Source organism: Diadema antillarum, unplaced genomic scaffold, assembly GCF_040938485.1.
Source record: "Diadema antillarum isolate AM-2024a unplaced genomic scaffold, OU_Dant_1.0 scf00000110, whole genome shotgun sequence".
Lineage (NCBI taxonomy): Eukaryota > Metazoa > Echinodermata > Echinoidea > Diadematoida > Diadematidae > Diadema > Diadema antillarum.
In genome coordinates this window covers 1,352,047-1,378,448 of record NW_027270999.1, presented here as the reverse complement: position 1 = coordinate 1,378,448, position 26,402 = coordinate 1,352,047, and the positions used below count along the sequence as shown (strand labels likewise).

General features: G+C 45.1%; 1 protein-coding gene across 1 annotated transcript in view; it reads right to left on the bottom strand.

The window, feature by feature from the left end:
• LOC139719408 (oxysterol-binding protein-related protein 9-like) overlaps nt 1-26,402 on the bottom strand; it is an 86,985-nt gene that overhangs the window by 9,074 nt on the left and 51,509 nt on the right. Inside the window, exons 7-10 of the mRNA XM_071630825.1 lie at nt 9,717-9,816; nt 9,062-9,293; nt 835-929; nt 22-184 (exon numbers count right to left, since the gene is read on the bottom strand). Coding sequence (XP_071486926.1) covers nt 22-184; nt 835-929; nt 9,062-9,293; nt 9,717-9,816 — 590 coding nt within the window. The remainder of the gene's footprint in view (nt 1-21; nt 185-834; nt 930-9,061; nt 9,294-9,716; nt 9,817-26,402) is intronic.

Genomic DNA, 26,402 nt, shown 5'->3' with positions numbered 1-26,402 from the left:
TGCAGTATCCATGATACTTACTTTGCAAAAAGTTCAGGATGAGCGAAGAAGTCGGCGTACATCTCCAGCAGCGAGCGCGTCTCTAGGATGAAAGTGGGAAGGACGACTTTGGTGAGGTCCATCCCCAGCCGCACCTGGGACAGTAGATGGGTGATGACGCTTCCATGCTTTTGACAGTCCACAGCTGGGTGGGAAGATTCAACAGATGGGAGGCAAAGTGTGAGTGAGGGCTGTGATAGACTTCTAAAAGAGTCATTATCTACATTTTATTATGCAGGGTCTATTTTGGTAATGAATGACGTGTTATCATCATCAGCAACCATAGAATCAGCTTAAACAGGTACTCACAATAATATATGATTACCATCCATCTACCACAATCAACACAAGCAACATCACAACCACTACCACTACCACCACCACCACTATCAAACATTCACTTGAATTTCATCAGGGGCAATCTCAATTTTGCTGAGCAGCTAAATTAAAGTTACACTCTGTATGATCTGTATAAAACATTTATGTTTCATGTTATTCGTAATCTGTGACATGTATGTCGTTCAACGAACAATTGCTATCTGTTTGTATCTTTTGTATGTAACGCTGGTGGAAGGTGCATTTCCACATTCGCATTGTGGACAATAAAACAATCAATCAATCAATCAATCATATCTGCCAGCCTGCAATACAGTATATGTGAGTTACTAGATTCAGCATTGTTTGCTGGCAGAAAGAAGTCCCTGTATTCAACAAACAGACATCTTAGTTCTCCATCAATCATGGGTAGATATGAACTGAATCTCTCATCAGATAACCATGATATCATCTTCTTACCGTCCTCATCCACATCCTCCGGGCAGCTATCTTGTCTTGGTCTGGACTCTTGGGTCAGTCTGTCCGCAACTCGCTCTGGATTTCTTTGGAATACTCTGACATGGTGTCAGAGAGATAAGAGAGAGGTAAAATGAAGAGGAGTGATAGAGATTAAGAAGAAAATCCACATTCATTATGCTGAAAAAGCCTTACTTTGAATGCAAGATCGATAAAAGAGTCAATCATTTACTTTCTGTTACGAAAAATGTGCAATTCGTCTACATGGTAGTAATCCGACTATACATTGACAATATGATTTACTCTTTTATTTGACTTCTAAATAAAAATAAAAATCTGAGTAGTGGGATCCACATCGTCATCATGGCTTGATCACATTTAGTCCTTTACAACATTATGAGTCCAAGGATCCAATACTGTCAACAACAGAAGAATCTTATCATCATTACTCTCGTGTTGTGGCAGGTGTCTGAGGATTAAGCTTAAGTGCCTTCATAGCGTGATGATGATAAGGATACTGATGATGGTGAACGGCATCTATATAGCAGCATTATTCTATAAAGAACATTCAAAGGCACCCAGCTTCCACAATATGTCAAATATTACTCACAAAGTTGCTTGAAAAGATAGCTTTTTAATTCAGATTTGAAGGTATCACGGTTGTTTTAATTCTGTGGATGTGTTGCCCTACGTACTGTATTTCTAACCTCCTTACAAGTTTAATACATTTCAATTGGACTCTCCCAAATGCCCACTTTTACTGAAATTGTAGCCTGCTTGGCTTCGAAAAGAAAGGATGGGCTATCTGTTTTATACAAATATGGATTGTCACAAATGTACACACTAGTAGTTATGTACATATGTATGATGTACTGTATGCATGGCTGTTTTAATGTGTATGTACACAGGTTGACCAGATTCATGGAGAACATTCTACATGGTATAGATATAGTACATACAGGCTGACCAGATCAGTGGAGAATTTTCTAGGTGGTATACAATGTAGCTATACAGTACATGCATGTAACAGGAAATACATTATAGCTCACTCAATCTAGAATGATTTCACCCATTCCAGAAAGTTCTGGGAAGTGCTAACATATTTGGCTGAGTGAGGCACTGTCCCTGTAGCCCAATGTGATTGGTAGTTATTCTTGGCAATGATGTTTTGTACATAGTTAGGCAGTGAGTCATCCAGGTTTCCTGGAACTTGGACTGGCTAGTAGGTTGGAGAGAGTTATAGAATGTGCTAGAAGGGGGTGAATGGATAGTATATAAGCCAGAGAAATTCTGCAGTAGGCAGAGTACCCAACACCTCTGCTCTGAGAGTTACGTCACTTCTGGCTCTGAAGCGACTTGTTATAGTCAGTCCTGTGTTACCTGCTGACCTGTTATGTTTGTGGAGATACTTGGCCTGGGAGACATTTTGCCTGCAGAGAATTATTGCCTACATTGGAGATAGACTCCATATTTTAATGTCAATGGACATTGCTACGGAAAAGCTGTGACGGGCTGGATTCCTAGCTGGACAATATAAAGTGAATCATCATTCAACGCATCAACTGGACGTGGTCGTCACAACATTTGGACTCTGCACGTTTCGCCGTGGACGTATATCGTGGATTTTACCCCGGATCTACACCGTGGACTATTGTAACCTGTGCCTCTGGATTTACGTCGCAGGAATCATTCATCGGTGCATCGCGGATCATTCATTTGTGCATCGAACATCATATCTGGACACAACCAGGGAACTGTAGCGACTTTGTGATAGTTTGGATGCATGTAAGTGATCCCATTACCGATTTGTAATTGTTTCTATTGATCATTGTTGTACTGATATGACGCCGATTACCAGTCTGTACCCACAATATTACTGTTAATAAACCGCCTGAACATCAGTTGATTGTTTCTTTTGTGCGATCATTCTCAGAGTGATTTTGGTCGTAACAAAATTGGGGGCTTGTCCGGGAATTGAATTTAAAGCCAAAAATATAGAATTTGGAACGTTCCGGAATCCAGAATATTGGTACAGACAAAATACCAGTTGAGTTGATTGTTCAATTGTATATTGTGTGTAACACATTGTCACAATGTCAATCAGTACAATGGATGTTCAGGCATTTGTTCAGAGGACAGATTTGTCCCTCAAAGATTTGCAAAGGTTACGCAAATGTGATTTGACTGCTATTGCACAGCATCTAAATGTAGATGTTCCACAAGGTGCAAGAAAGGCAGAGATTCTTGACTTAGTAGCTGGTCACATGGAGCTCAAAGAAGAAATTCATACTCCTGATCAAGCTCAAATTTCAGATCAGACACGGCTTGAGCTTGCTAAATTGCAAATGAAGGAGAAAGAAATGGAAATGGAGAAAGAGAAGATGAGATTGGAAAGAGAGAGGGAGAAAGAACAAAAAGAACTGGAAATGAAGAAACTTGAAATGGAACAGAAGAAATTTGAAGTGGAGCAGCAACTGAAATTGCGTGAGATGGAATTGACTCATGCACAAATTGTTGGAAATCGTGAAAGGGCTCCCTTTGAATTTGATTTGGCCAAGAACATTCGATTGGTGCCAAAGTTTGAAGAAAACAGAGTTGATGCATATTTTGTGTCATTTGAGAAGGTGGCTAACAGCTTGAACTGGCCACAGGAATTTTGGCCCTTGCTCCTTCAAAGTGTGTTTGTCGGCAAAGCAGCTGATGTGTATTCATCTCTCTCTGAAGAGCAATCACGTGACTATGCTACAGTCAAGAAGGCAGTGTTGAATGCTTATGAGTTGGTGCCAGAGGCGTACAGACACAAGTTCAGAAATTCGTACCGCAAACCAGGCCAGACACATGTTGAGTTTGCTCGTGAAAAAGAAATGATGTTCGATAGGTGGTACAGGTCCCTGAAAGTGGATCAGGACTTTGATAACCTACGTGAGGTTGTTCTCTTGGAAGAATTCAAAAAGAGTGTTGCTTTCAGTGTGAGGTCACATTTGGATGATCACAAAGTGACAAGTTTGCATAAAGCAGCCTTGATGGCTGATGAGTATGAGCTGACCCACAGAAATGACAACAGACCACCTTTCAGGAATTTCTCTGGAAATAAGAAAGACAAAATTCAGTCGAGCAGTCCAAAGAATGTTGGTTCTGAAAAAGGCACGAGTTCTGAAACTTCATTGGCACCAAAGCCTCAATCTGACAAAGGGTCCAGTACAAGTGCAAATGTCATCAAATGTTTTCACTGTAACAAGACAGGGCATGTAAAGTCACAGTGTTGGAAGTTGCAAAACAAAACAAAGAAGGACTTGGGATTTGTCATGTCAAAAAGTGTCCTACCCGAAAACAGTGTCCCGTTCAGTGAAACACAGGCCATTGAAAGTCAATCTCCCAAATTCAAAGATAGGATGAAGCAGGTGGATGAGAGCTATCGTAGCTTTTTGTTTGATGGTGAGGTGACCCCATGTACCTCTGGTGAGGCAGGTAAGCCAGTGGTCATCCTGCGGGATACGGGGGCCTCTCAGTCGTTGATGGTGGATGGTGGTATGACTTTTCCACCAGATAGTGCAGTGAATGCAAAAGTCTTGATTCAGACTGTTGATGGCAGTTATATGTCAGTGCCACTGTATAGAGTGGATTTGAAGTGTGACCTAGTTTCTGGTCCTGTTACTGTTGGAGTTGTTCCTGAGTTGCCCATGGTAGGCATTGACTTCCTGTTGGGGAATGACTTGGCTGGGGACAAGGTGGTTGCGTCTCCAGTTGTTTCGGATAAACCAGTGGTGGTTGCTGAAACTGAGCAGTTGCAGGAGGAGTTTCCTGGGATTTTCCCAGATTGTGTTGTGACTAGGTCTCAGGCTCGTAGAGCTGTTCAAGATGATGCGGATTCTGTTGATGTGGAGGAGAATTCCGGTGTTTGGTTGGCAGAAACCTTTTTCAAGGATTTGAATGATGGGGTTGCTGTATTAGGCTCCGAGGCTAACAGCGATGGGCTGTTTAGCAAGTCTTCCTTGGTTGAAGCACAGCAGGCAGACTCTGAGTTGAAAGGCTTGTCTCAGACGGCGTGTTCTGAGGCTGAGGCTGAAAAGGTCCCTGAGTGCTATTATGTCAAAGATGGCATTTTGATGAGGAAGTGGAGACCTCCCCATAGGCCAGCTGATGAGGATTGGACGGTGGTCCGTCAAGTTGTTGTCCCTCCCTGTTACCGCGGTGAGATCTTGAGGATTGCTCACGAGTTACCTGTTGGCGGCCATTTAGGCGTCAGAAAGACAAAGGATCGGATCATGAGGCATTTCTATTGGCCGGGGTTGAATGTGGATGTGGCTGAGTTTTGCAAGACTTGTCACACATGTCAGGTGGCTGGTAAACCACAGCATTCGGTGAAGCCGGCGCCATTGATTCCGATACCTGCGTTTGAAGAACCATTCAGTCGGGTTCTAGTTGACTGTGTTGGACCTTTGCCTAGGACTAGGTCGGGTCATAAGTACCTCTTGACAATCATGGATATGTCTACACGGTTTCCAGAGGCTATCCCATTGCGAAACATCACTGCTAAGACTGTGGTAGATGCTCTAGTGCAGTTTTTCACTAGGTATGGGTTGCCCAAGGAAGTGCAGTCTGACCAAGGGTCAAATTTCATGTCAGGCATATTTCAAGAGGTGATGTATCGTTTGGGTGTGAAGCAGCTGAAGTCATCAGCTTATCATCCCCAGTCCCAAGGTGCGTTGGAGCGCTACCACCAGACCCTAAAGACAATGATTAGGGCATTTTGTGAGGAGTATCCCGAGGATTGGGATAAGGGCATCCCTTTCCTGCTCTTCGCAACAAGGGACTCCCCAAATGAGTCGACGGGTTTCAGCCCATTTGAGTTGGTATACGGTCATGAAGTCAGGGGCCCACTGAAGCTCATCAAAGAGAAATTCATGACTGAGGATGATGAGGTCCACCTACTTGACTACGTGTCAAAGTTTCGTGAAAGGCTTTCAAAGGCTTGTGAGGTAGCTAGGGAACACTTGAAAGTGTCACAAGACTCTATGAAGAGAAAGGCAGACAAAAATGCCAAAGCCCGAACTTTCAACCCAGGTGACAAAGTTCTTGTACTGCTGCCCATACAAGGTGAACCACTGAAAGCCAAGTTCAGTGGCCCGTACTATGTCAAAAAGAAACTCAATGATGTGAACTATGTGATCAGTACGCCAGACAGACGCAAAGATCAGCGGGTGTGTCATGTAAACATGCTGAAAGAGTACTACGAGAGAAAGGCTAGTCAGCCTGTTGGGGTAGCTCAGGTGGTAGAAGAGGAAGTAGAGGAAGAGGGGGAAGCTCAAGATGAGCATGGAAGTGAGCCCTCTAGTGCCAGGTTGTCTAACTCAGAGATGTTAGGGAAAGTAGATGAGGCACTGAACTACCTACCTGATAATCAGAGGAAAGATGTGACTAGTCTGTTACATGAGTACGGAGAATTGTGTAAGGACAAACCAGGCTGCACCCCTCTGGCTGTACATGATGTTGATGTAGGAGATGCTGACCCTATCAAGCAAAACCCTTACAGACTAAATCCGAGCAAACTGCAAAAAGTAAGGGAAGAGGTTCAATACATGCTAGACAATGACATAATAGAACCGAGTAAAAGCAGTTGGAGCTCCCCAATCGTCATGGTGCCCAAACCGGATGGGTCGCAAAGATTCTGTATAGATTACCGAAAGGTGAATGCCGTGACGAAAACAGATTCTTTCCCAATTCCCAGACTAGAAGACTGCATTGACAGGGTCGGAAATTCTGCATATGTCAGTAAAATAGACCTTCTAAAGGGATACTGGCAAGTGCCCTTGACCGACAAAGCCAGAGAGATTTCTGCCTTTGCTACACCAGATGGCTTGTTCCAATGCAAAGTAATGCCATTCGGCATGAAAAATGCTCCAGCCACCTTCCAACGGCTGACAAACCAAATCATTGCCGGACTTGACAATTGTGTAGTATACATTGATGACATCCTAGTGTACAGTGACACGTGGGAGGAGCACATTACACACTTGCGGCAACTTTTTGATCGACTCAAGGAGGCCGGATTGGTGATTAATCTGGCAAAGAGTGAATTTGCGAAGGCCAAAGTGGTGTATCTCGGGCATGTAGTCGGTCAGGGACAAGTATTGCCAAGAGAAGCCAAGGTAGAGGCTATACTAGGCTTTCCCATTCCCCAATCCAAGAAGGAGTTGCTCAGATTTCTGGGCATGGCTGGTTTCTACAGGAAATTTGTACCGAATTTCAGCACTGTAGTCACCCCACTAACAAACCTGCTGAAGGGCAAGGCAAAGTACACCTGGACTGATGAGTGTCAAAGAGCCTTCGAGAAACTAAAGGCAGTCCTTGCTAATGAGCCTGTTTTGGCAGCTCCTGACTTCGCAAAGCCATTCAAGGTGGCAATAGATGCTAGCGATGTAGGAGTGGGAGCGGTTTTGCTCCAGGAAGATGAAGAAGGCACTGAACGACCAGTTAGCTACTTCTCCAAAAAATTGAACACATACCAGAAGAAGTACTCCACAATTGAGAAGGAGGCTCTCAGTCTCATCCTTGCCCTCCAGCAATACGAAGTGTACTTGACAAATAGCAAAGGGGAGATCACAGTCTATACTGACCACAACCCCTTGGTCTTTTTAGACCGGTTCAAAATGAAGAACAACAGGTTGTTCAGATGGAGCATGATGACGCAGCCATATGCACTCAAAATCAAACATGTGGCAGGAAAAAACAATGTAATTGCCGACGCTCTGTCAAGAGTGTAACATGAAGAGAGTATCAAAGGTGAAAAGTTTTCACCGCATATAATTTCCAGTGTATGTGTTTAGCATATTCATAAATGTGTGCAAAACAGTTTGATATGATTGTATAAGCTCCGAGAATCCAAGCAATATCATTGTAAATGGTATCCATGAAAAGAGAACATGGAATTAATACAGCTATCCAAAAGGCATGTGATAGTATGTGATTATTGTTGCTTGACTTGGACTTTACCTCACATTCGTTGTAAATAACAATGAGAAATTGTGAAGGTAAAAGAAACCCTTGCTACAGCAAGGCTTTCTTTTTCCCATGGGGGATGGTGTCACAAATGTACACACTAGTAGTTATGTACATATGTATGATGTACTGTATGCATGGCTGTTTTAATGTGTATGTACACAGGTTGACCAGATTCATGGAGAACATTCTACATGGTATAGATATAGTACATACAGGCTGACCAGATCAGTGGAGAATTTTCTAGGTGGTATACAATGTAGCTATACAGTACATGCATGTAACAGGAAATACATTATAGCTCACTCAATCTAGAATGATTTCACCCATTCCAGAAAGTTCTGGGAAGTGCTAACATATTTGGCTGAGTGAGGCACTGTCCCTGTAGCCCAATGTGATTGGTAGTTATTCTTGGCAATGATGTTTTGTACATAGTTAGGCAGTGAGTCATCCAGGTTTCCTGGAACTTGGACTGGCTAGTAGGTTGGAGAGAGTTATAGAATGTGCTAGAAGGGGGTGAATGGATAGTATATAAGCCAGAGAAATTCTGCAGTAGGCAGAGTACCCAACACCTCTGCTCTGAGAGTTACGTCACTTCTGGCTCTGAAGCGACTTGTTATAGTCAGTCCTGTGTTACCTGCTGACCTGTTATGTTTGTGGAGATACTTGGCCTGGGAGACATTTTGCCTGCAGAGAATTATTGCCTACATTGGAGATAGACTCCATATTTTAATGTCAATGGACATTGCTACGGAAAAGCTGTGACGGGCTGGATTCCTAGCTGGACAATATAAAGTGAATCATCATTCAACGCATCAACTGGACGTGGTCGTCACAACATTTGGACTCTGCACGTTTCGCCGTGGACGTATATCGTGGATTTTACCCCGGATCTACACCGTGGACTATTGTAACCTGTGCCTCTGGATTTACGTCGCAGGAATCATTCATCGGTGCATCGCGGATCATTCATTTGTGCATCGAACATCATATCTGGACACAACCAGGGAACTGTAGCGACTTTGTGATAGTTTGGATGCATGTAAGTGATCCCATTACCGATTTGTAATTGTTTCTATTGATCATTGTTGTACTGATATGACGCCGATTACCAGTCTGTACCCACAATATTACTGTTAATAAACCGCCTGAACATCAGTTGATTGTTTCTTTTGTGCGATCATTCTCAGAGTGATTTTGGTCGTAACAGGATGAATAGGCCCCTATGTACTTGTCATTGTCTGAGTCTTCCTGGTACTCGTCAGCATCAAAGAAGTCATCCTCGTCTGAGCTGGAGTAAGAGAGGGCGGGAATGTCCTGCCGAGGGCTCCTGGTCACCGCCATGGGGTCGGAAGACAGGGCGGAGCCCGGAGGAGCAGCCGCGGTGGGGCCCTGGAGGACGGGCTGGGGGACGGCCCCTTCTATCACCTCCTCGGCAGAGTCCAAGCTGGTATTTGATGATCCTGGTACCAACAAAAGTTTGAAAAATGAAGAAAATAAATAATGTGATTTACTCTACTTGTGACAAGGTATAAGTTGATACAGTTCCTACAGGTTTGCATGCTACAGAATGATGTTTTCATTACAAATCCAAAAAAAAAAAAATGTAAGGAGGGAAAATGTTGTTACCCTCGCCAGATGTTTTGTCTGTCTTCAGACTTTGAGGTCCATGCTATCCTACCCTGCTGAATTTCACTGATGGCATATAGTATTGTATAAATAACTGAGAATAAATAAAACAGAAACAAGACCTACTATAAGATGTAGATTCTTCAGATCAGAAATATCTCACAAATAACAATGTTTTCCCATCATAATAATCACATAAGACATGAAATGAATGTCTCTAGCATGAGGTCACAAAACATGTGGACTTATCGAATCACCTTTCTTGTGTGGGGAAGGCACTGCGGCAGCGGTTGGGTCGTCTTCATCGTCTAGTAGCATCTCTGGCTGTAGGAAGCCGTTGACGGGATTCAATGTATTCTGTAGGATGAGGGAGTGATAGCAGACACAAGATGGTAGGATTTTAAATAGAATGATCCTCACCTCAAAATAAAATGGTGCATATTTCTCATATATTCCTGTGTCATATACGGCACTCGCATGTTCATACTCGGCATGCATATATATATAGTAAAGTGAATACTACAGCTGTACACCAAAGAAGTCCAAAAACAAGTACCGGTAGTCTGTATGGGCATGTGGTTCTTACAGACAGCTTCATTCCCACTGCAAAATGCTGTGAAGGGAAATGATTACACTAGTTGGTCTTTATGGAAAGGCGGTTGTTATAGACAGGTAGACACTAAAGAAGGTTGTACTGTGCTAATGATTTGTTTCGTGATGACATTAATGCTACAGGTTTGCCAATATACTTCTGGTAGTACAGCATGGCTCCAGCAATTTAGTGATAACCACACCTTTCCAGCAGATGCTAGAGGGTTATGTCATATTCGTGGCATGAATAGTGGTTTCACATGCAGCAAAGCAAACAACACGCTTTAATTTGCCTAAATATCTATTAATCAGAAGCATATCTCACCATTGTAAATAAAATATATGTATACAATAATCATTATTATCATTGGTATTGTAATGAAATGAGTTTAGAGCACCAGAAGTAGGTGTCTCTGGTACGTCTAGTAGGACGTTGGCGGCGTGCGGTGACCCCGTGACCTTAAGAGTTGTAGTGGGGGCACGGGTCGCACGTGGGTAAAGTCTCGCTCGAGCGAGCAGTGTGAGCGAGCAGTTGTTAGCTGACTCTCGACAGAGGCGGATGTGTCCGTGGTGTGTCTCCCTGTGCTTTGTTGTATATTGTATACAAGACGCTGTGTATCGACTCTTCGTGCGGTGATCAGTTACGCACCGTGGCAGACGAACTCTCCGAATTGGCGAGTACGGTAATAAAGTTTCTTCTTTGCACGCACTTTTCTTGTTGCTTGTGAATTAATGATGTCGACTCGGCGTGATATGGAGATGTGGTCTGATCGCTTTGAGCGTGAGTGAAGTGTCCGCGAATATATACCCAGTAAAGATCCCACAGTAACTGGAGAAATCCGGTTATATTACATTGGTGGCAGCGTCGGGATGGGTTTCGTGGACCAGGTGACTGCTAAATCATGTTAATGTAAAATTGTTTTGCATTAATAAATTAGAGGAGAGAGGATTTATCCTGCAGTGCTATAGTAGTGCCCTCGTTACGAATGCCTACTATACTTTTCATTGCCTGCAGGGTGAGGTTGGATCAGTAAATACATCTTGCGTATATTTCGTCCTGCAGTGAAGGGCGCCTGCAAGGAAGGGCGCCTGCAGGGAAGGGCGCCTGCAGGGAAGGGCGCCTGCAGGGAAGGGCGCCTGCAGGGAAGGGCGCCTGCAGGGAAGGGCGCCTGCAGGGAAGGGCGCCTGCATTGTTTTAGTAGACTCTGCGCCTGAAGAAAATGAAGAAATAGTATCGCCTGTCAAGAGAAGTAGTAGCGCCTTGCTAAGAGAAATAGTAGCGCCTGCAGTGCCAGTGGTGCCTTCATATTGAATGCCTACTATGCCTGCAGTGCCAGTGGTGCCTTCATATTGAATGCCTACTATGCCTGCAGTGCCAGTGGTGCCTTCATATTGAATGCCTGCTATGCCTGCAGTGCCAGTGGTGCTATCGCATTGAATACCTGCTATTCCTGCACATGCACATTCTCACAGCAGACTGATAGATTGAACTACGCTGTTCCGGGTGAATTTTAATTCAATTCAACATTTTTACACATCATGGCGGCAGAGAAATTACATCCCGATGTTGAATTAGATGTCTTAGTGGCGGAGGTCCAAAAAGGGGAGGAGGCATTGCTCAGTTCAAGGGCAGAAAATGAGACACTTCTGGAGGAGAATCGTGCACTGAGAGAACAGTTGCAACAGCTTGGATTGGGCCAGAAATCGCCAGTGAGCTTTCCAAAAACAACAGCTGCAACTATGACACCAACAAAGTACACAGCCGACAGCAAGTACACAGTCCCAGTAGCGCCTGAGGATGTGCTGAATTCCCCTCTCAACTTCAACAGGCCAGGGACTTCGCTAAATGTGGAAGGACCTACACCCGGAATCCCAAGACAAATCGGTACCACGGAAAATTGGATACCTCAGAAGTCTTCAACTAGTCGGAAATCTTGGCTTCAAGCAAAAAGTCCAGAGTCAGTGGAGGTGCACAACATGGATGAGTGGCAGGAGTTACATGCACCAAGAGTAGTTCCTACTCAGCGTCGAAAGCAGGTGGAAATGCAACCTAGTGATCGCCAGTTTCAAGAACACCAATTCGAATCAAGACAGTCCCAGTCGGTGTACACAAATGCTACTGGCTCAAGGCCGAACATCATTCCAGACAGGTTTGACGGAAAGATTCCATGGACGGAATATCGTAGTCACTTTGAAGCCTGCAGGATGGCTAATGGTTGGGATGATGAGCAAGCCCGGATCTTCCTAGCGGCAAGCCTGAGGGGGCCTGCCCTGAAGGCCTGTGGGGTTGAAGTCGGCGAATCTTCACGGCTGTCCTATAAGGAACTCGTACAGCTCTTGGAGAAACGTTTTGGACCAGGGCAGATGGCAGAAAACTACCTCCTTGAATTACGCTATCGCCGGCAAGGCCCAAAGGAGAGCATCCAAGAGCTAGGTCAAGGAATTTGGGAACTCACCAGGCTAGCGTATCCAGAACTTCCTGGGGAGTCACAAGACCGCTTGGCAAGGACACACTTTGTTGAAGCAATAGAAGACCAATCAGTGCGAGAGGGCATATTCCGCTCAAAGCCCACTACTCTAGATGAGGCTATACAGGCAGCACTTACAACAGACAATTTCTACCGGCTCGAGGAACAACGAACGGGAAGAAGATACAAGCAAGCACGGGTCTTGAATGACGATGTCATTCACAACAAAAAGTTGTGGGAAGAGATAAAGAAGATCAATGAAAGGCTGGACAAGGCAGATCGAGGCAGCCAGGAGCGACGTGGTCAGTGGAAACGGAGGTTTGCTTCAGCAACAGATGAATGCTATTTCTGTCACGAGAAAGGACATTTCCAAAGGGAATGTCCTAAGAGAAAGAAGAAGACAAGTGACCAGCAATCCCGGGGAAACGACAACCAGCCACCCACACGGCCCGAGGGAAGGCTGGACACACAGGAGGGCCAGGCGGGAGCGCCAAAACAGTAGATGAAAGCCCATCGGAACCACAACTGGAAATCAGACCCAACCTCCTTCAAGCTCGCAGTGGCTTGTTTGTAGATGTAGAGATCAGAGGCATTAACGCAAGGTTGCTAGTAGACACTGGAGCAACAGACACGATTTTGTCAGCAACCTTGTATTACCGCATCTCACCAGAAAACAGGCCCCATTTGCAGACCAGTGGTCTAGGAGTACGGACTGCAGATGGTAGCCCCTTGAAGACACTTGGGAGGACAGTCATCGAGTTGAAAATTGGGAGAAGGATAACATCATTGCAAGTAGTGTTCGGAGACACAAACCAGTTGGATGGAATCCTTGGAATGGATTTCCTACTACAAAATGGGGCAAGCCTTGACCTCAAGAAGATGGAAGTGAAGCTAGATGGGGAGAGAATCGAGTGTAGTGATAGACAAGGAACACCGCTCTGTTCGAGAGTAATGGTCGGTGAGACAGCAAGAATCCCAGCTGGACATGAAGTACTGGTGCCTGGTACTGTAAGACAGAAGGGAGCTGTTCATGGTGTTGGAATCATTGAGCCAGTAAACAATGGTGAACTGGCCATGAAGGGAATATTAGTTGCCCGGGTGCTGGTGGATGCCTCGGAGGATTTCCCAATCAGGATTTTCAATCCAGGACAAGCAGACTGTGTTGTCAAGCGAGGAACTCTTGCAGGCTACATTTCACCAGTATGTGAGACGGATCTGATGGAAGAACAAAACAGCTCAGCAGAGAACAAGGAGAGTAGTCCCATTCCTAACCATCTCAGAGACCTATACGAAAGGAGCACACAAGAGGTAGACAAAGCTCACCATGCCAAAATTGCTCAACTACTCTGCGGTTATCAAGATGTGTTTTCTACCTCAGACATAGACATTGGCCGCACTGACAAAGTTCGTCACAGAATCAATACAGGAGACCATGCACCAATCAAGGAGAGACCTAGACGTTTCCCCCCTGGGGAACAGGCAGAGATAGACCGTCAGATCAAGCAGCTGCTCGATACAGGCATGATTGAACCATCAGACAGCCCTTGGGCTTCCAATGTTGTTCTCGTCAAGAAAAAAGATGGGTCAAAAAGGTTCTGTGTTGACTACAGACGACTTAACCATCTTACCACCAAGGACGCCTACCCAATCCCCCGGATTGATGATTCCCTGGATGCCCTTGGAGGCTCAAAGTGGTTTTCCACTTTGGATCTTGCGTCAGGGTATTGGCAGGTAGAACTGGATGAAGACGCCCAGAAGAAAAGCACTTTTGTGGTTAGGGGAGGCTTGTACAGCTGGAAAGTCATGCCCTTCGGACTCTGTGGTGCACCATCTACCTTTGAAAGGCTCATGGAGCGAGTGTTGGCAGGACTTCACTGGGAGACCCTCCTAGTGTATCTAGACGATGTCATTGTGTATGCCAAGTCTGTAGAGGAAGAGTTGAGCCGCCTTGAAACTGTCTTCCAGCGCTTGCGAGAGGCAGGATTGAAACTCAAGGCAAAGAAATGCCACCTCTTCAAAGAGAGCGTGCTGTACCTAGGCCATGTCGTGTCAAGCCAAGGGATCACCACTGACCCGGAAAAGATTGCAGTAGTGAAGGAATGGCCCACTCCCACCAACGTGAAACAAGTCCAAAGTTTCCTTGGTTTAGCCTCGTATTACCGAAGGTTCATCGCCGGATTCTCTAACATTGCCCGACCTCTCCATCGCCTGACAGAAAAGGGTCATCAATTCGCCTGGACAGGGGAATGTGAGGAAGCTTTCCAGGAGCTTCGGAAGCGACTTGTCGAAGCACCCATACTGGCCTACCCCGATCCTGAGCAGGGATATATCCTAGACACCGACGCTAGCAACGAGGGGGTGGGAGCTGTTCTGTCACAGGTGCAGGGTGGCGAGGAAAGGGTAATTTGCTATGCTAGCAAATCCCTCAGCAAAGCAGAGAGAAACTACTGCACCACACGAAAGGAGCTTCTAGCTGTCGTCCTGTTTTTGAAGCAGTTTCGGCAGTATCTCTACGGACAAAAGGTGACAGTCAGGACTGATCATGGGGCCCTTCGCTGGCTTTTGAATTTTCGTGATGCTCAAGGCCAAATGGCAAGGTGGCTGCAGGTCATTGCGGAATATGACCTCACAATCATACATCGTGCTGGGAGGTCCCATGCAAATGCAGACAGCCTGTCAAGGAGACCATGCGTGGACTGCAAACAATGTGACACCAGCGATAGATCACCTATGCAGGAGGCAAGGCCATATCAAGGTGACCAAGACACTCAACCTCGCATGGAGGTGAAGGTGGTGACATTGCAGCCCTTGGATAACACTACCCTAGGTCAAGACCAAGCCGCAGACAATTCATTGAAGTGGATACTGGACAGGATGAAGGAAGGAAGAGACAGGCCAAGCAAGGCTGAAATGGCAGCCAAATCCAGTGTGGAAAAGGCCTACTGGCGAATGTGGGAGCAACTTGAAGTCAAGGAAGATATCCTGTACCGGCGATGGGAGTCGGATGAAGGGGATGAGACTACCTGGCACATTGTCCTGCCGGAGAAACGCCGGAAGGAGGTCATCGAGGAATTGCATGGTGGAAAGTCCAATGGTCACTTTGGGATGAAGAAGACTCGAGCTAAGGTTAGAAGGAGGTTCTACTGGGTTGGAATGGACGCAGATATCCGATCAGTGGTTAGAGGGTGCAGCACTTGCGCCCAAAAGAAAAACCCTCTGAACAAGAAAAAGGCTCCTTTGATTCAAGAAGTAGTAGGTGCTCCCATGGAGAGAGTGGCCATGGACATCGTGGGTCCTCTGCCCGAAACAGATAGAGGAAACAAGTACATCTTGGTTGTAGGGGATTATTTCAGCAAATGGATGGAAGCTTACCCCATACCGGACCAGACTGCTGAAACAGTCGCACACAAGTTTGTCAGTGAGTTTGTAGCACGGTTTGGAGTTCCTAAGGTGTTACATTCCGACCAAGGGCGTAACTTCGAATCCCAGGTCTTCAAGGAGATGTGTAACATTCTCGGAATTGACAAGACAAGAACTACCCCATACAACCCGAAGTCCGACGGAATGATCGAGAAGTTCAATCACACGCTGATCACCACTGTGTCAATGCTGATAGATCCCTACAATCGACAGAGGGACTGGGACATCAAGGTGCCACTGGCCCTCTTCGCATACCGCACATCTCCGCAAGAGTCTACTGGGGAGACCCCCAGTATGATGATGCTAGGGAAGGAGCTCTCATTGCCGATCGACCTCACTATGGAAACAGCCAGGCAGGAAGAAGAAGTTACCCCGTCCCCGGTAACAGATTATGCCTACCAGTTGAGGAGGCGCATGCGAGAAGCGCATCAGAGGGCCCGGAAGAAGTTAGCAGCAAGTGCCCGACGGCAAAAGGAAACATATGACCGGAAGGCAGAGGGAAGCAACTTCAAGGTTGGAGACTTCATATGGCTCCACAACACAGCAAAGACTAAGGGCTTATCTCCAAAACTGCAGCGAAGATGGAAAGGTCCGTTCCTCGTTGTGGGAAAGTTGTCGGACGTTACGTGCCGAATACAGGAGAAACACAACGGAAAGAAACGGGTGGTCCACGTGGACAGGATGAAACCCTACCTTGGAGAGCCGTTGGAGTCATGGATCGAGGTTGGTGGAGGAAGTGATGCTCCTTTGCAGGAGCCGGATCCTCATGTCCTCCAAGCACCACCTCACGAGAGACCCAACGTGGTTGCCGAAGTTCGACCAGAATCTAACCCTCCCACTACACAGGCTGGCGAAGATGAGCCCAATACCCCAGATTCTTCTAGTAGGCCTACTCCTCCGCGACGCTATCCACCTAGGAGGCGAAATCCGCCTCAGCGATACGGAGACTCCTAACAGGAATGTGGGACAGAGTGTGGAGTGATTGCAGTTTATTGATGTACAGCGTAATGTAAATACGTAGGAAGTTGCAGGATACCGTCAACACCATGTGATAAAGTGGTGACCGTCTAAACAATGTATATATTGTCATATTTGTTGTCTTTTTACAACAGAGTTTCATCATGTCGAGATCACCGGAGAAAGGACTCTACAAGTGCTACACTTGCCATAGATACTTCTCCCACCATCGGAGTTTAACCCGGCACATCGAAAGCGAGCATCGAAGTCGGCGCAGCCACGAATGCAAGCAGTGCGGGAAGTTATTCTCCCGGAGAGATAACCTCTTGGCTCACTACAGGAGGCTGCACCGCGGGCATAGAGGAGATTCCCCAACAGCTGGAAGGGACAACCACTCTCGCGAAGTCCACAGCCGCAACGATGAAACTGGGAGACGACATAGATCCCGCTCGCCTGTTGCGAAGCAGGTGAAGAGCAGTGTTTCAGTTCCTGAGACTCCAACCCCCTGTGCGGAGATTGAGGTGACGGTCTCACCGGGGACGCGGCAAGAGGTGGAGTCTGTCCCAGGTCCCCTAGCTCCACCAGCAAGGGGGAAGCCACGAGGCATGCTAGCGATGATGGGGCCGCCGGATCCCGGATCCGGGACATCAGACTCGGAGCCGGACAACCAAGTACCTGAGCCGGATGACATCTTGGAACCCCAAATCCGGCGGGTCACGGTAAACGAGCCGGTCGGAGAACTACCCGTCCCAGATCTCCTGCAGAACCAGCGGGTGAACGTCGGTGAAGAATCCTCTCGGTCCATATATCGGGAAGGCGAGAAGACATGGGAGGAGAGCCGAGACAGGCAGTATGAAGTGGTGTTTCTCCGAGCGGGGAGCAGGAAAGCACCTCATCGCCTGACAAAGCTGCATCATGTGGAGGCTGGGGCACCAGGCCAACCGATGACGGAGGGGGAATTGACCAAAATTCTCGTTGGGAAAGTACACAAGATAACAGAAACCGTCTGCGAGATGACATACAAGGACGGAGCCTTGTGCACCAAACTAGAACGTCGCAAGGAATTCCTTGTTGACGCAGTAGTGGGAGTGCAGACTTAGCGAAGAGATGCAACGACCATAACGCTCCAGTGTTTTTCGTGTCTTATATGTGTTTAAGATAATGTGGACTGCTATTAAGAAAGCTTTGTTTATTTTGTTTATTCATATAATTAAGTGTAAATATAACTCGAATCACTGGAAGAGTTACCACTGGAAAAGCGCAAATAACCTCAACGACAGAAACTTTAATCAATGTACATACACAAGGTGCTCTGTAAGATTTACGTCATGACAAAGACGGAAAACCAAACTCTCATGACCTTTAAATAACTCAAACGCAGGTAATGATTCAGCTTTATCTCCGGTGTTGACTTAAGTTATGTAAATACATGTTCATGCAGAGTTGGCAGAAAGTGTTTCATGTTGTTTTCATGTAAGATACTTGTTGTTTTAATGTGCTTAGAGAGAAGGGTAAAGGTTGCTGTACGTGCTAATTGGAGAGATTCAAATAAGCAGGTCGATATTGCGTTATTTTTTGTGTCTTTAATTAAGAGAGATACGGAATTTAAGTATCCGATTTTTGGTCATTTCATTATGTGTGAGAAGCCATGCTCTAGTCAAGGGACTGACTAGTCTTAGGGAGGGGCTGTGTAATGAAATGAGTTTAGAGCACCAGAAGTAGGTGTCTCTGGTACGTCTAGTAGGACGTTGGCGGCGTGCGGTGACCCCGTGACCTTAAGAGTTGTAGTGGGGGCACGGGTCGCACGTGGGTAAAGTCTCGCTCGAGCGAGCAGTGTGAGCGAGCAGTTGTTAGCTGACTCTCGACAGAGGCGGATGTGTCCGTGGTGTGTCTCCCTGTGCTTTGTTGTATATTGTATACAAGACGCTGTGTATCGACTCTTCGTGCGGTGATCAGTTACGCACCGTGGCAGACGAACTCTCCGAATTGGCGAGTACGGTAATAAAGTTTCTTCTTTGCACGCACTTTTCTTGTTGCTTGTGAATTAATGATGTCGACTCGGCGTGATATGGAGATGTGGTCTGATCGCTTTGAGCGTGAGTGAAGTGTCCGCGAATATATACCCAGTAAAGATCCCACAGTAACTGGAGAAATCCGGTTATATTACAGTATTATCATTATTACTAATATTATTTACATTATTGATTATTACAATCAGCAGCAGCAGCAGCACTATTTCATCTGGTTTTGTACAATGTTAGTGATATAAATCATAATATTTCTAACCATATTTATATGCTTTTTCGACTGCCTGTATCATATATGCAGGATTTGCTTGTGTCAACCATGACCTTTGAAAGGCCTCCATGCCCAGATATTCATGGCTATTCAAGTGAAAGTATGCAGAACAATGAGGGCAAATTGCTGACAGCAATAATGTCCTTCTCCTTCTTAAATTGATATCTATCTACCTGGTATTAAATATGCTTGTTGAATTGCACACACATAGGAAACATCCTGGGTATTGTGTATCTACTAGACAGTTATGGGGAAAGATCATGCACAATCTACATACATTGTACTCTAACAGCATTCCTTGTGCAATGCCACCATGTAGAAATACACTGTGCATAATTGTACAATATATGCTTGTAGGTAAAACTGTGTCCTGACAAAATATGCATGCCAGAAGGAAACTCTCCTTTCCAAGTCCTCTTAACATTGTAAACAGTGGAGCTGTGTCTTGACTGGTAAGGAAATTCTGTGCAGAGCTTTGAAGCAATACTATGCCCTTTAACTCCCTGGTTGTACTAATATATTGCAATATACAGAATTAGTCCATGAGCCAAATCTGAAAAAGCCCTTATTTTTCGATTTGGTTGCACCCCCGGAGGGCCCAAGATTTCTTGTTTCCAAAAGATAGGTACAAGTCTGTAGTTCATGGAAATGACATTTTTTACCTTGATCTCTTGATCGTTACCATGGCAACGCAGTTGATCTATCACAACCTTTGGTAGTGTGTGCCATTTCAGTGTCAAATCAAGAAATTGGGTTAAATAGTTCAAAGTTTATTTTTTATGAACATATTCTTAGCATATAAGTAGTATTTTGTAAGAATGTAGGTTTAATAAATTTCTTGAAAAATAATTGGTTTAAATGAACATGAGTGTTGCATTATGGGTACTGATGCCGTTTGAATGTCATGTGACTCTTTTCATTGTAAGTCATATCAATGCATTGTCAAAATTTTAGTAAATGTTATTCTATATTGGCATTATTCAATTAAAATGGACAAAATTCGTTATAACGGAGCATATTCATAAAGAATAGTGTCTAATGACTTCAATTTCCCCATATTGAGGCAGACTACCGGTTTGTTACCATGGCAACTGAAATCATGTAAAGAGCATAAAAACGTGATTCTGCCTACACAAAGCTCCAGTAAGGGCAATAATGTCTGTGAAGTGTACAGTCTTAAAACCAAAACTTCATTAAAGATTGATTGTCCCAATAAAGGACCAAATTGATTGACCTATGAACAATTAAATATTTTTGTCAGGTCAGTGTGCAGTGTCATGTCTAGGCCATTCTCAAGGTCATTCTCAAGGTCAATCTCAAGGTCATGCTCAAGGTCATATGGTACAGTGACATCCTGCAGCTTTATATCATGGTATGTAATAAACACTGCAAAGAAAATAAAAAAATATAAGATATACCAAGCAATGCTGAAGGAGCACCATGACATCAAAAAATAAGTTTTCAGATCATTAGAAAAGCGCCCTCTTTTGTCCAAATATGAAATAATACTTCTACATCTGAAGGAAACAAAGATGGCGGAAATGGCGGAAATATTTCTTTGATGGCATGATCCAGGTGTAAGTTGTTTTTGTCATAAGGGAGAAAGCTAACCAGCTGATACACCCCGAACAGAGAGCATTGATTACAATAGGTAAGTGTTCACAAAAGTTACAATATTTAGAACTAGAAAACCAAGATCTTGAAAGATTAGTCCCATATATTAATTTTCATGTAAGTTATATGAACTTTCATTAAAGGCTAAAGCGTAGTCTTTGTTAAATCTCTGTTTGTCCAAGCTATTAAAAAGGAAATCACTTGTTCGGATTAGGAGCATTGGCATTGTGACAAATAGATAACGATAGTTAGAGTAAAATCATTATATCTGTATATCATCAAGATTAGGTGGAGAATATGGACCAATGCAAGAATTAGGTTCAAACCTGTTTTTTTTTTATTTAGACCAAAATGTTAAATCAGGACCAAGATCACGATCACGTTATGAGCTGATGAATAAATATGTTATCAATACTACGATTATTGGTCTTTGCTAGTGAACAAAACCTTTTACCCTATCCTAATATTATAAGGACTGTACAGTACTGGTTGAGATGGGGATTCATGTTTTGAACATTGTTAAGTGAGATAATGACAAACCTCTTATGAAATATGAAAGAGCATGTAATTCTAAGAAGGATTCAACGTTTATTTGATGAAAATTGGTTTTTAAATGGCTGAGATATTCAAAATAGTGATAATGATAAAAGTCGACAGGCCACAACTTTATTAGGATCTCTTTGTTTCACCCTGTTATTGGATATATCAGCCATTTATATATCAGCCATTTGATAATGATAAAAGTCGACAGGCCACAACTTTATTAGGATCTCTTTGTTTCACCCTGTTATTGGATATATCAGCCATTTCAAAACCGATTTTCATCAAATAAACTTTTGATACCCTTTAGAATTGCATGCTCTTTGACATCTCATAGAGTGGTTTCTGAATATCTCGCAAAACGTTAAAAGCTAAATCCTCACCTCGACCAGAACTGTACACACCCTTTAAGATTTAGAATATGATTAAGAACATCATAAGGTTCAGGCACATATTAGATTAGTATCAGGAATAAGACTTAGTGACCTAGACTGAGTCTAAGATAAAATATCAGGACCAAGATTATGGAAATGCCATGATCATAATTAAACAAAACAAAAGAAAAACCCAGTCAATGTTGGTCAAAATAAACGCTGAACAAAGTGGGAAAATACCGGATTTAAGATGATAAAATTTGACATAAAGCAAAACATTCTCATATTTAAGAACAAAGTCAGTATGATTTAAACCAAAAGGAAGACCTGGGGGGGGGGGGGGTGTTTCATCAACGAGTTCGTCGGAGGTTTTCACCGACAAATTTGCTATCAGCCAATCAGACGCAAGGATTTCAGTAGCTTTTAACAGTTGTCAGTGTAAATCACTGACAACAACTGACAAGTTTCATGAAACGGTCCCCAGATCTAGATCAAGGGCGCAATGGACATAGTGATCACTACGTAGTCCAAGCTACTTCTAGATTCCATGGCACAAGGTTGGCAAAGGGCCCATTGTGCCACCTCCGTGTATTTTCGTTCTTTTTCAAGCGATTGCTCTAAAATTTGGCGCAGATGTAAAACAAGTCATGACTTAAATTTGGTTCCATAAGAAATTTCAATGGTGATATGGTGACCTTCAGATATTCATTATCTGAAGGTTGCCATGTGCGGGCGCTATTTCATAAAACGTGCCACAAAGTAGTGAAAATGTAGACTATAACAATGATTTACATTAAAAAAATTGTTTTAGCCAAAAAATATATATTTTTTTTTAAACTGTCAAACAAAAATATACAGGATTTTCATTTCCATCGAAAACCTTTATTTCCATAAGCTCTTCCTTTAAATCACTTTCATAACATCTCAGGGAATATTTCATTTAAAGTATCTTTTTTTAATTTGCACTTTATGTCACGTTTTATATCACCAGTAGACGCTTAATTTATATTATAAACTTGTTTGTGTATGGACTCTTTTTTTCAGATATGGATGCCTTTTCACTTAATGTATCCCACCAGCCGGTCAAGTGGTCAGTTGTGAGTGAGAGTACTTCTCCATCTATTCACGATGGACCACTACCTGAAAAGCAAACAACTAGAGCTAGCATTGCTCCAAGAGATCTCAGGAAATGTATCGTTTGCCAAGCAATGACCTATGTCAAGTCACACTCAGGTAGTAAGGTGGCAGAGACTCTTATAACTTGCCAATCTCAGGAGGTTGCCGAAAACATCCAAAGAGCCGCAGAAGTCAGAGAAGATGAAGAACTCCTACTAGCCATCAGAGATCTCACAATCACGCACATCAGATACCATAAGAGTTATCACAAACGCTTCACGAAGCGCAAATCCTTGGAACGCTTGGCTCAGAAGAACGATGCTCACATTACAAGCTCATATGATGCTGCATTTGATGCCTTAAAGGAATACATCAATACTGAAATAATTAAGGATATGAAGGTAATGCAGATGGCTGATCTTCTTAGGAAGTTCAAAGAGCTCCTCTTTGATGCTGGCACTGAATCTGACTATCGATCAGAAAAACTTAAAAGAAGAATAGTGAGCCACTATGGAAATCAGTTGTCTTTTTGGCATCCGAAGAATCGTTCCGAGTCTGAGATGGTATTCCTTGAAGAGGTACCAAAGGGCCAAATTGCTGAGGCAGGTGTGCAGTCTTCATCTACTTCTGTGGAAGAAGAAGCATGGAGCAGCGACATCATCTCATATGATGAAAGTGAGGAAAAAAGCTTGCAACATGTGGCAGTTATCATACAACAGGCTCTACTTCAGGTAAACCCAGCGGTCTCCCAACCCATTAGGCCTGAAGATATAGATGAGAACAATGTTCACATTCCGAATTCTGTGTATAACCTGCTGGCCTGCATTATTCACGGAAAATGCAAGTTTCAAGTAGATCAGTGGGTCTCTGTACCAGCTACTATCCATCGTCAAGTCCTCTCTATCAGTCAAGATCTCATACATGCTGTGAGTCGGGGCGAGTAAAAACTCCAAAGCATGTGGCACTTCCTTTCCTTGTCAGAACCCTGGGTGGATCTTCAGAAATGATAACTGTCTTGAACAGAATGGGTCATGGTTTGTCTCACACACAGGCAGAAGAGATGGAAACTTCGCTTGAAGAAAATGTTTCAAAGACTTACTCCAATTTGCCAAGCAACTGACAAAATGGTGTATTTGAGACATTTTGTTGGGATAACAGTGACCTTCAAGAAGAGACGCTCTCTGGACGTTGAACTACACACTGCACTAGTGGCATAGTACTACAAACTAGACGTCAAGAAACAGGGCTGTCACAGTCTTCCACCAATGCTCAAAACACAAAATCTGACGGCGCCATCATCAATCGCAGGTGTTCCATTAAGCCCCAGCCAAATGCAGTGATGCCGTACCAATCAGTTCCAAGGAAAGGACCAGCTAGAGAAACTAGTAGTTGATCAAGATCTTCTGACAGCATCGTCTTCTAAAAATGCTGTAGCATGGAAAAATGACTTTGCCTGGCTCTTGACTAGATGGCACCTGAGGAAGTGATGTTCCAATTATAGAATGTGATGACAAACATCAGAATGTCCCCAGCTGGACTGCTTTTAACAGGCTTATTCAGGAGAGCGTACAAAGTCTGAGCACTATCAGCTATTGCCCGTCAATCGATGCCAGCCCGACGGAGATGTAGGGGGTGTGCGTGGCCGCATTGATGAAGAGGATTCATCCCCTATCACATCGCAACCGGACAGTACCCCCACACCTGATTTCCCATGCCCACGACGTGAGGCCCCTTCCCACTTCCCACTTCCCTCCCCTTCCCGGCAACCGAGGAGAACTGTGCAAGACTTGGAGACTGGCTACTTGCGTACCGGTCAAGCACTTTCAATGTGTGTGATCACCGGCGCCAGCCCCTACCGATGATGTCTGGTCCCCCTACACTCTATATGCGCATACTCGTGGAACCGGGCGCCACACCAGAGGCTCACCATACCCCCATACCCATCCCCATCCGTTGGCAGGATGACGTGAAGAAGGGCCTTGATCAGGATGTCCGACTCGGTGTTCTCGAACCTGTCCCTGTAGGCACCCCCGTCACACGGTGCCACCGCATGGTCATCTGTGCGAAGAAATCGGGTAAGCCCAGGCGTACGGTTGACTTCCAGGCACTCAATCGCCATGCTACCCGTGAGACCCACCATACGCAATCCCCGTTCCACCAGGCCCGTGTGGTTCCATCTAACATGTACAAAAGTCTGTCTGATGCATGGAATGGATATCACAGCATTCCCCCTGATGTGCGGGACTGCCATCTCACCATCTTTACCACCCCGTGGGGTCGCTATTGGTACCTCGTGGCCCCACAGGGGTACATTGCCTCTGGGGACTGCTATATTCGCCGGTTTGATGACATCGTGGCAGACTTCCCAGCGAAGACGAAGTGTGTGGACGACACACATGTGGTTGGATAGTATTCAGGATGCCTTCTTCCAGGCGGCTTGACGTATGTGGCCGCAATGGCATCACCTAGAGCCCATCCAAGTTCGTCTTTGCACAGCAGACCGTCGAGTTTGCCAGATTCGAGATAACCCCAGCGACTGTCCGCCCTGCCCGCGCTTCCTCCAGGCCATCCGCGAATTCCCCGCACCTGAGAACGTCACCGATGTCTGCAGCTGGTTCAGCCTAGTGAACCAGGTGTCCTACGCCTTTGCCTCTGCAGACCAGATGCTCCCCTTCAGAAGACTCGTCAAGCCAGGCAGCCATTTTCAATAGACAGACACCCTGCAAGAGCTCTTTGATGAAGCGAAGTCCCTAATCATCGGGGAGATCCAGGAAGATGTCACTATACTTCGACAAGGGAAGACCCACCTGCCTGGCCACGGATTGGTCGAAGGATGGGATCGGCGTTTGGCTGCTACAGAAGCACTGCCCGTGCCGGAGCACCAAGCCCTTCTGCTGCAAGTCTGGTTGGTGGGTCACACTCGTCGGCAGCTGGTTCACATCTGGGTCGGAATCTCGATATGCCCCGATTGAAGGGGAAGCCCTCGCTGTTGTGGACGCCCTCGATAAGGCGCGTTATTTTGTCCTTGGGAACTCTGACTTGACTGTCGCTGTGGACCACAAGCCTCTGTTGAAGATATGTGGTGATCGCTCTCTTGACACCAGCCCCAACCCCCGTCTTCGCAACCTCAAGGAGAGGACCCTGCGATATCGGTTCCATGTGGTGCACATCCCGGGCCTTCATCACACTGCGGCTGATGCTCTCTCATGCCATCCAGTTAGTGAGTCCCAGCCGCTACACCTCCCGGATGACATCGCCAACCTCCAAGGACCCACTAGTGAGTCTGGCCACGTCGAACTCCCACGTGCCATCCTAGCTGCCACCCGGTGTTGTGTGGAGGGCATGGCGGACACTCCACAGGTTTGCGCCCAGGGTACCCCCGATGACAATGCCATCGTTGAGTTGGTCACTTGGGATGACATCCTCTTAGCCATCTCCAGCGACCCCCCCCCCTTCCCCTTCTTACTCGGCTTGGTGGAGAATGGCTTCCCAGACTGCCGCAATGACTTACCTGTTGATATTCGCCTGTATCACCAATTTCGCGATGGTCTATCCAGTTTTGATG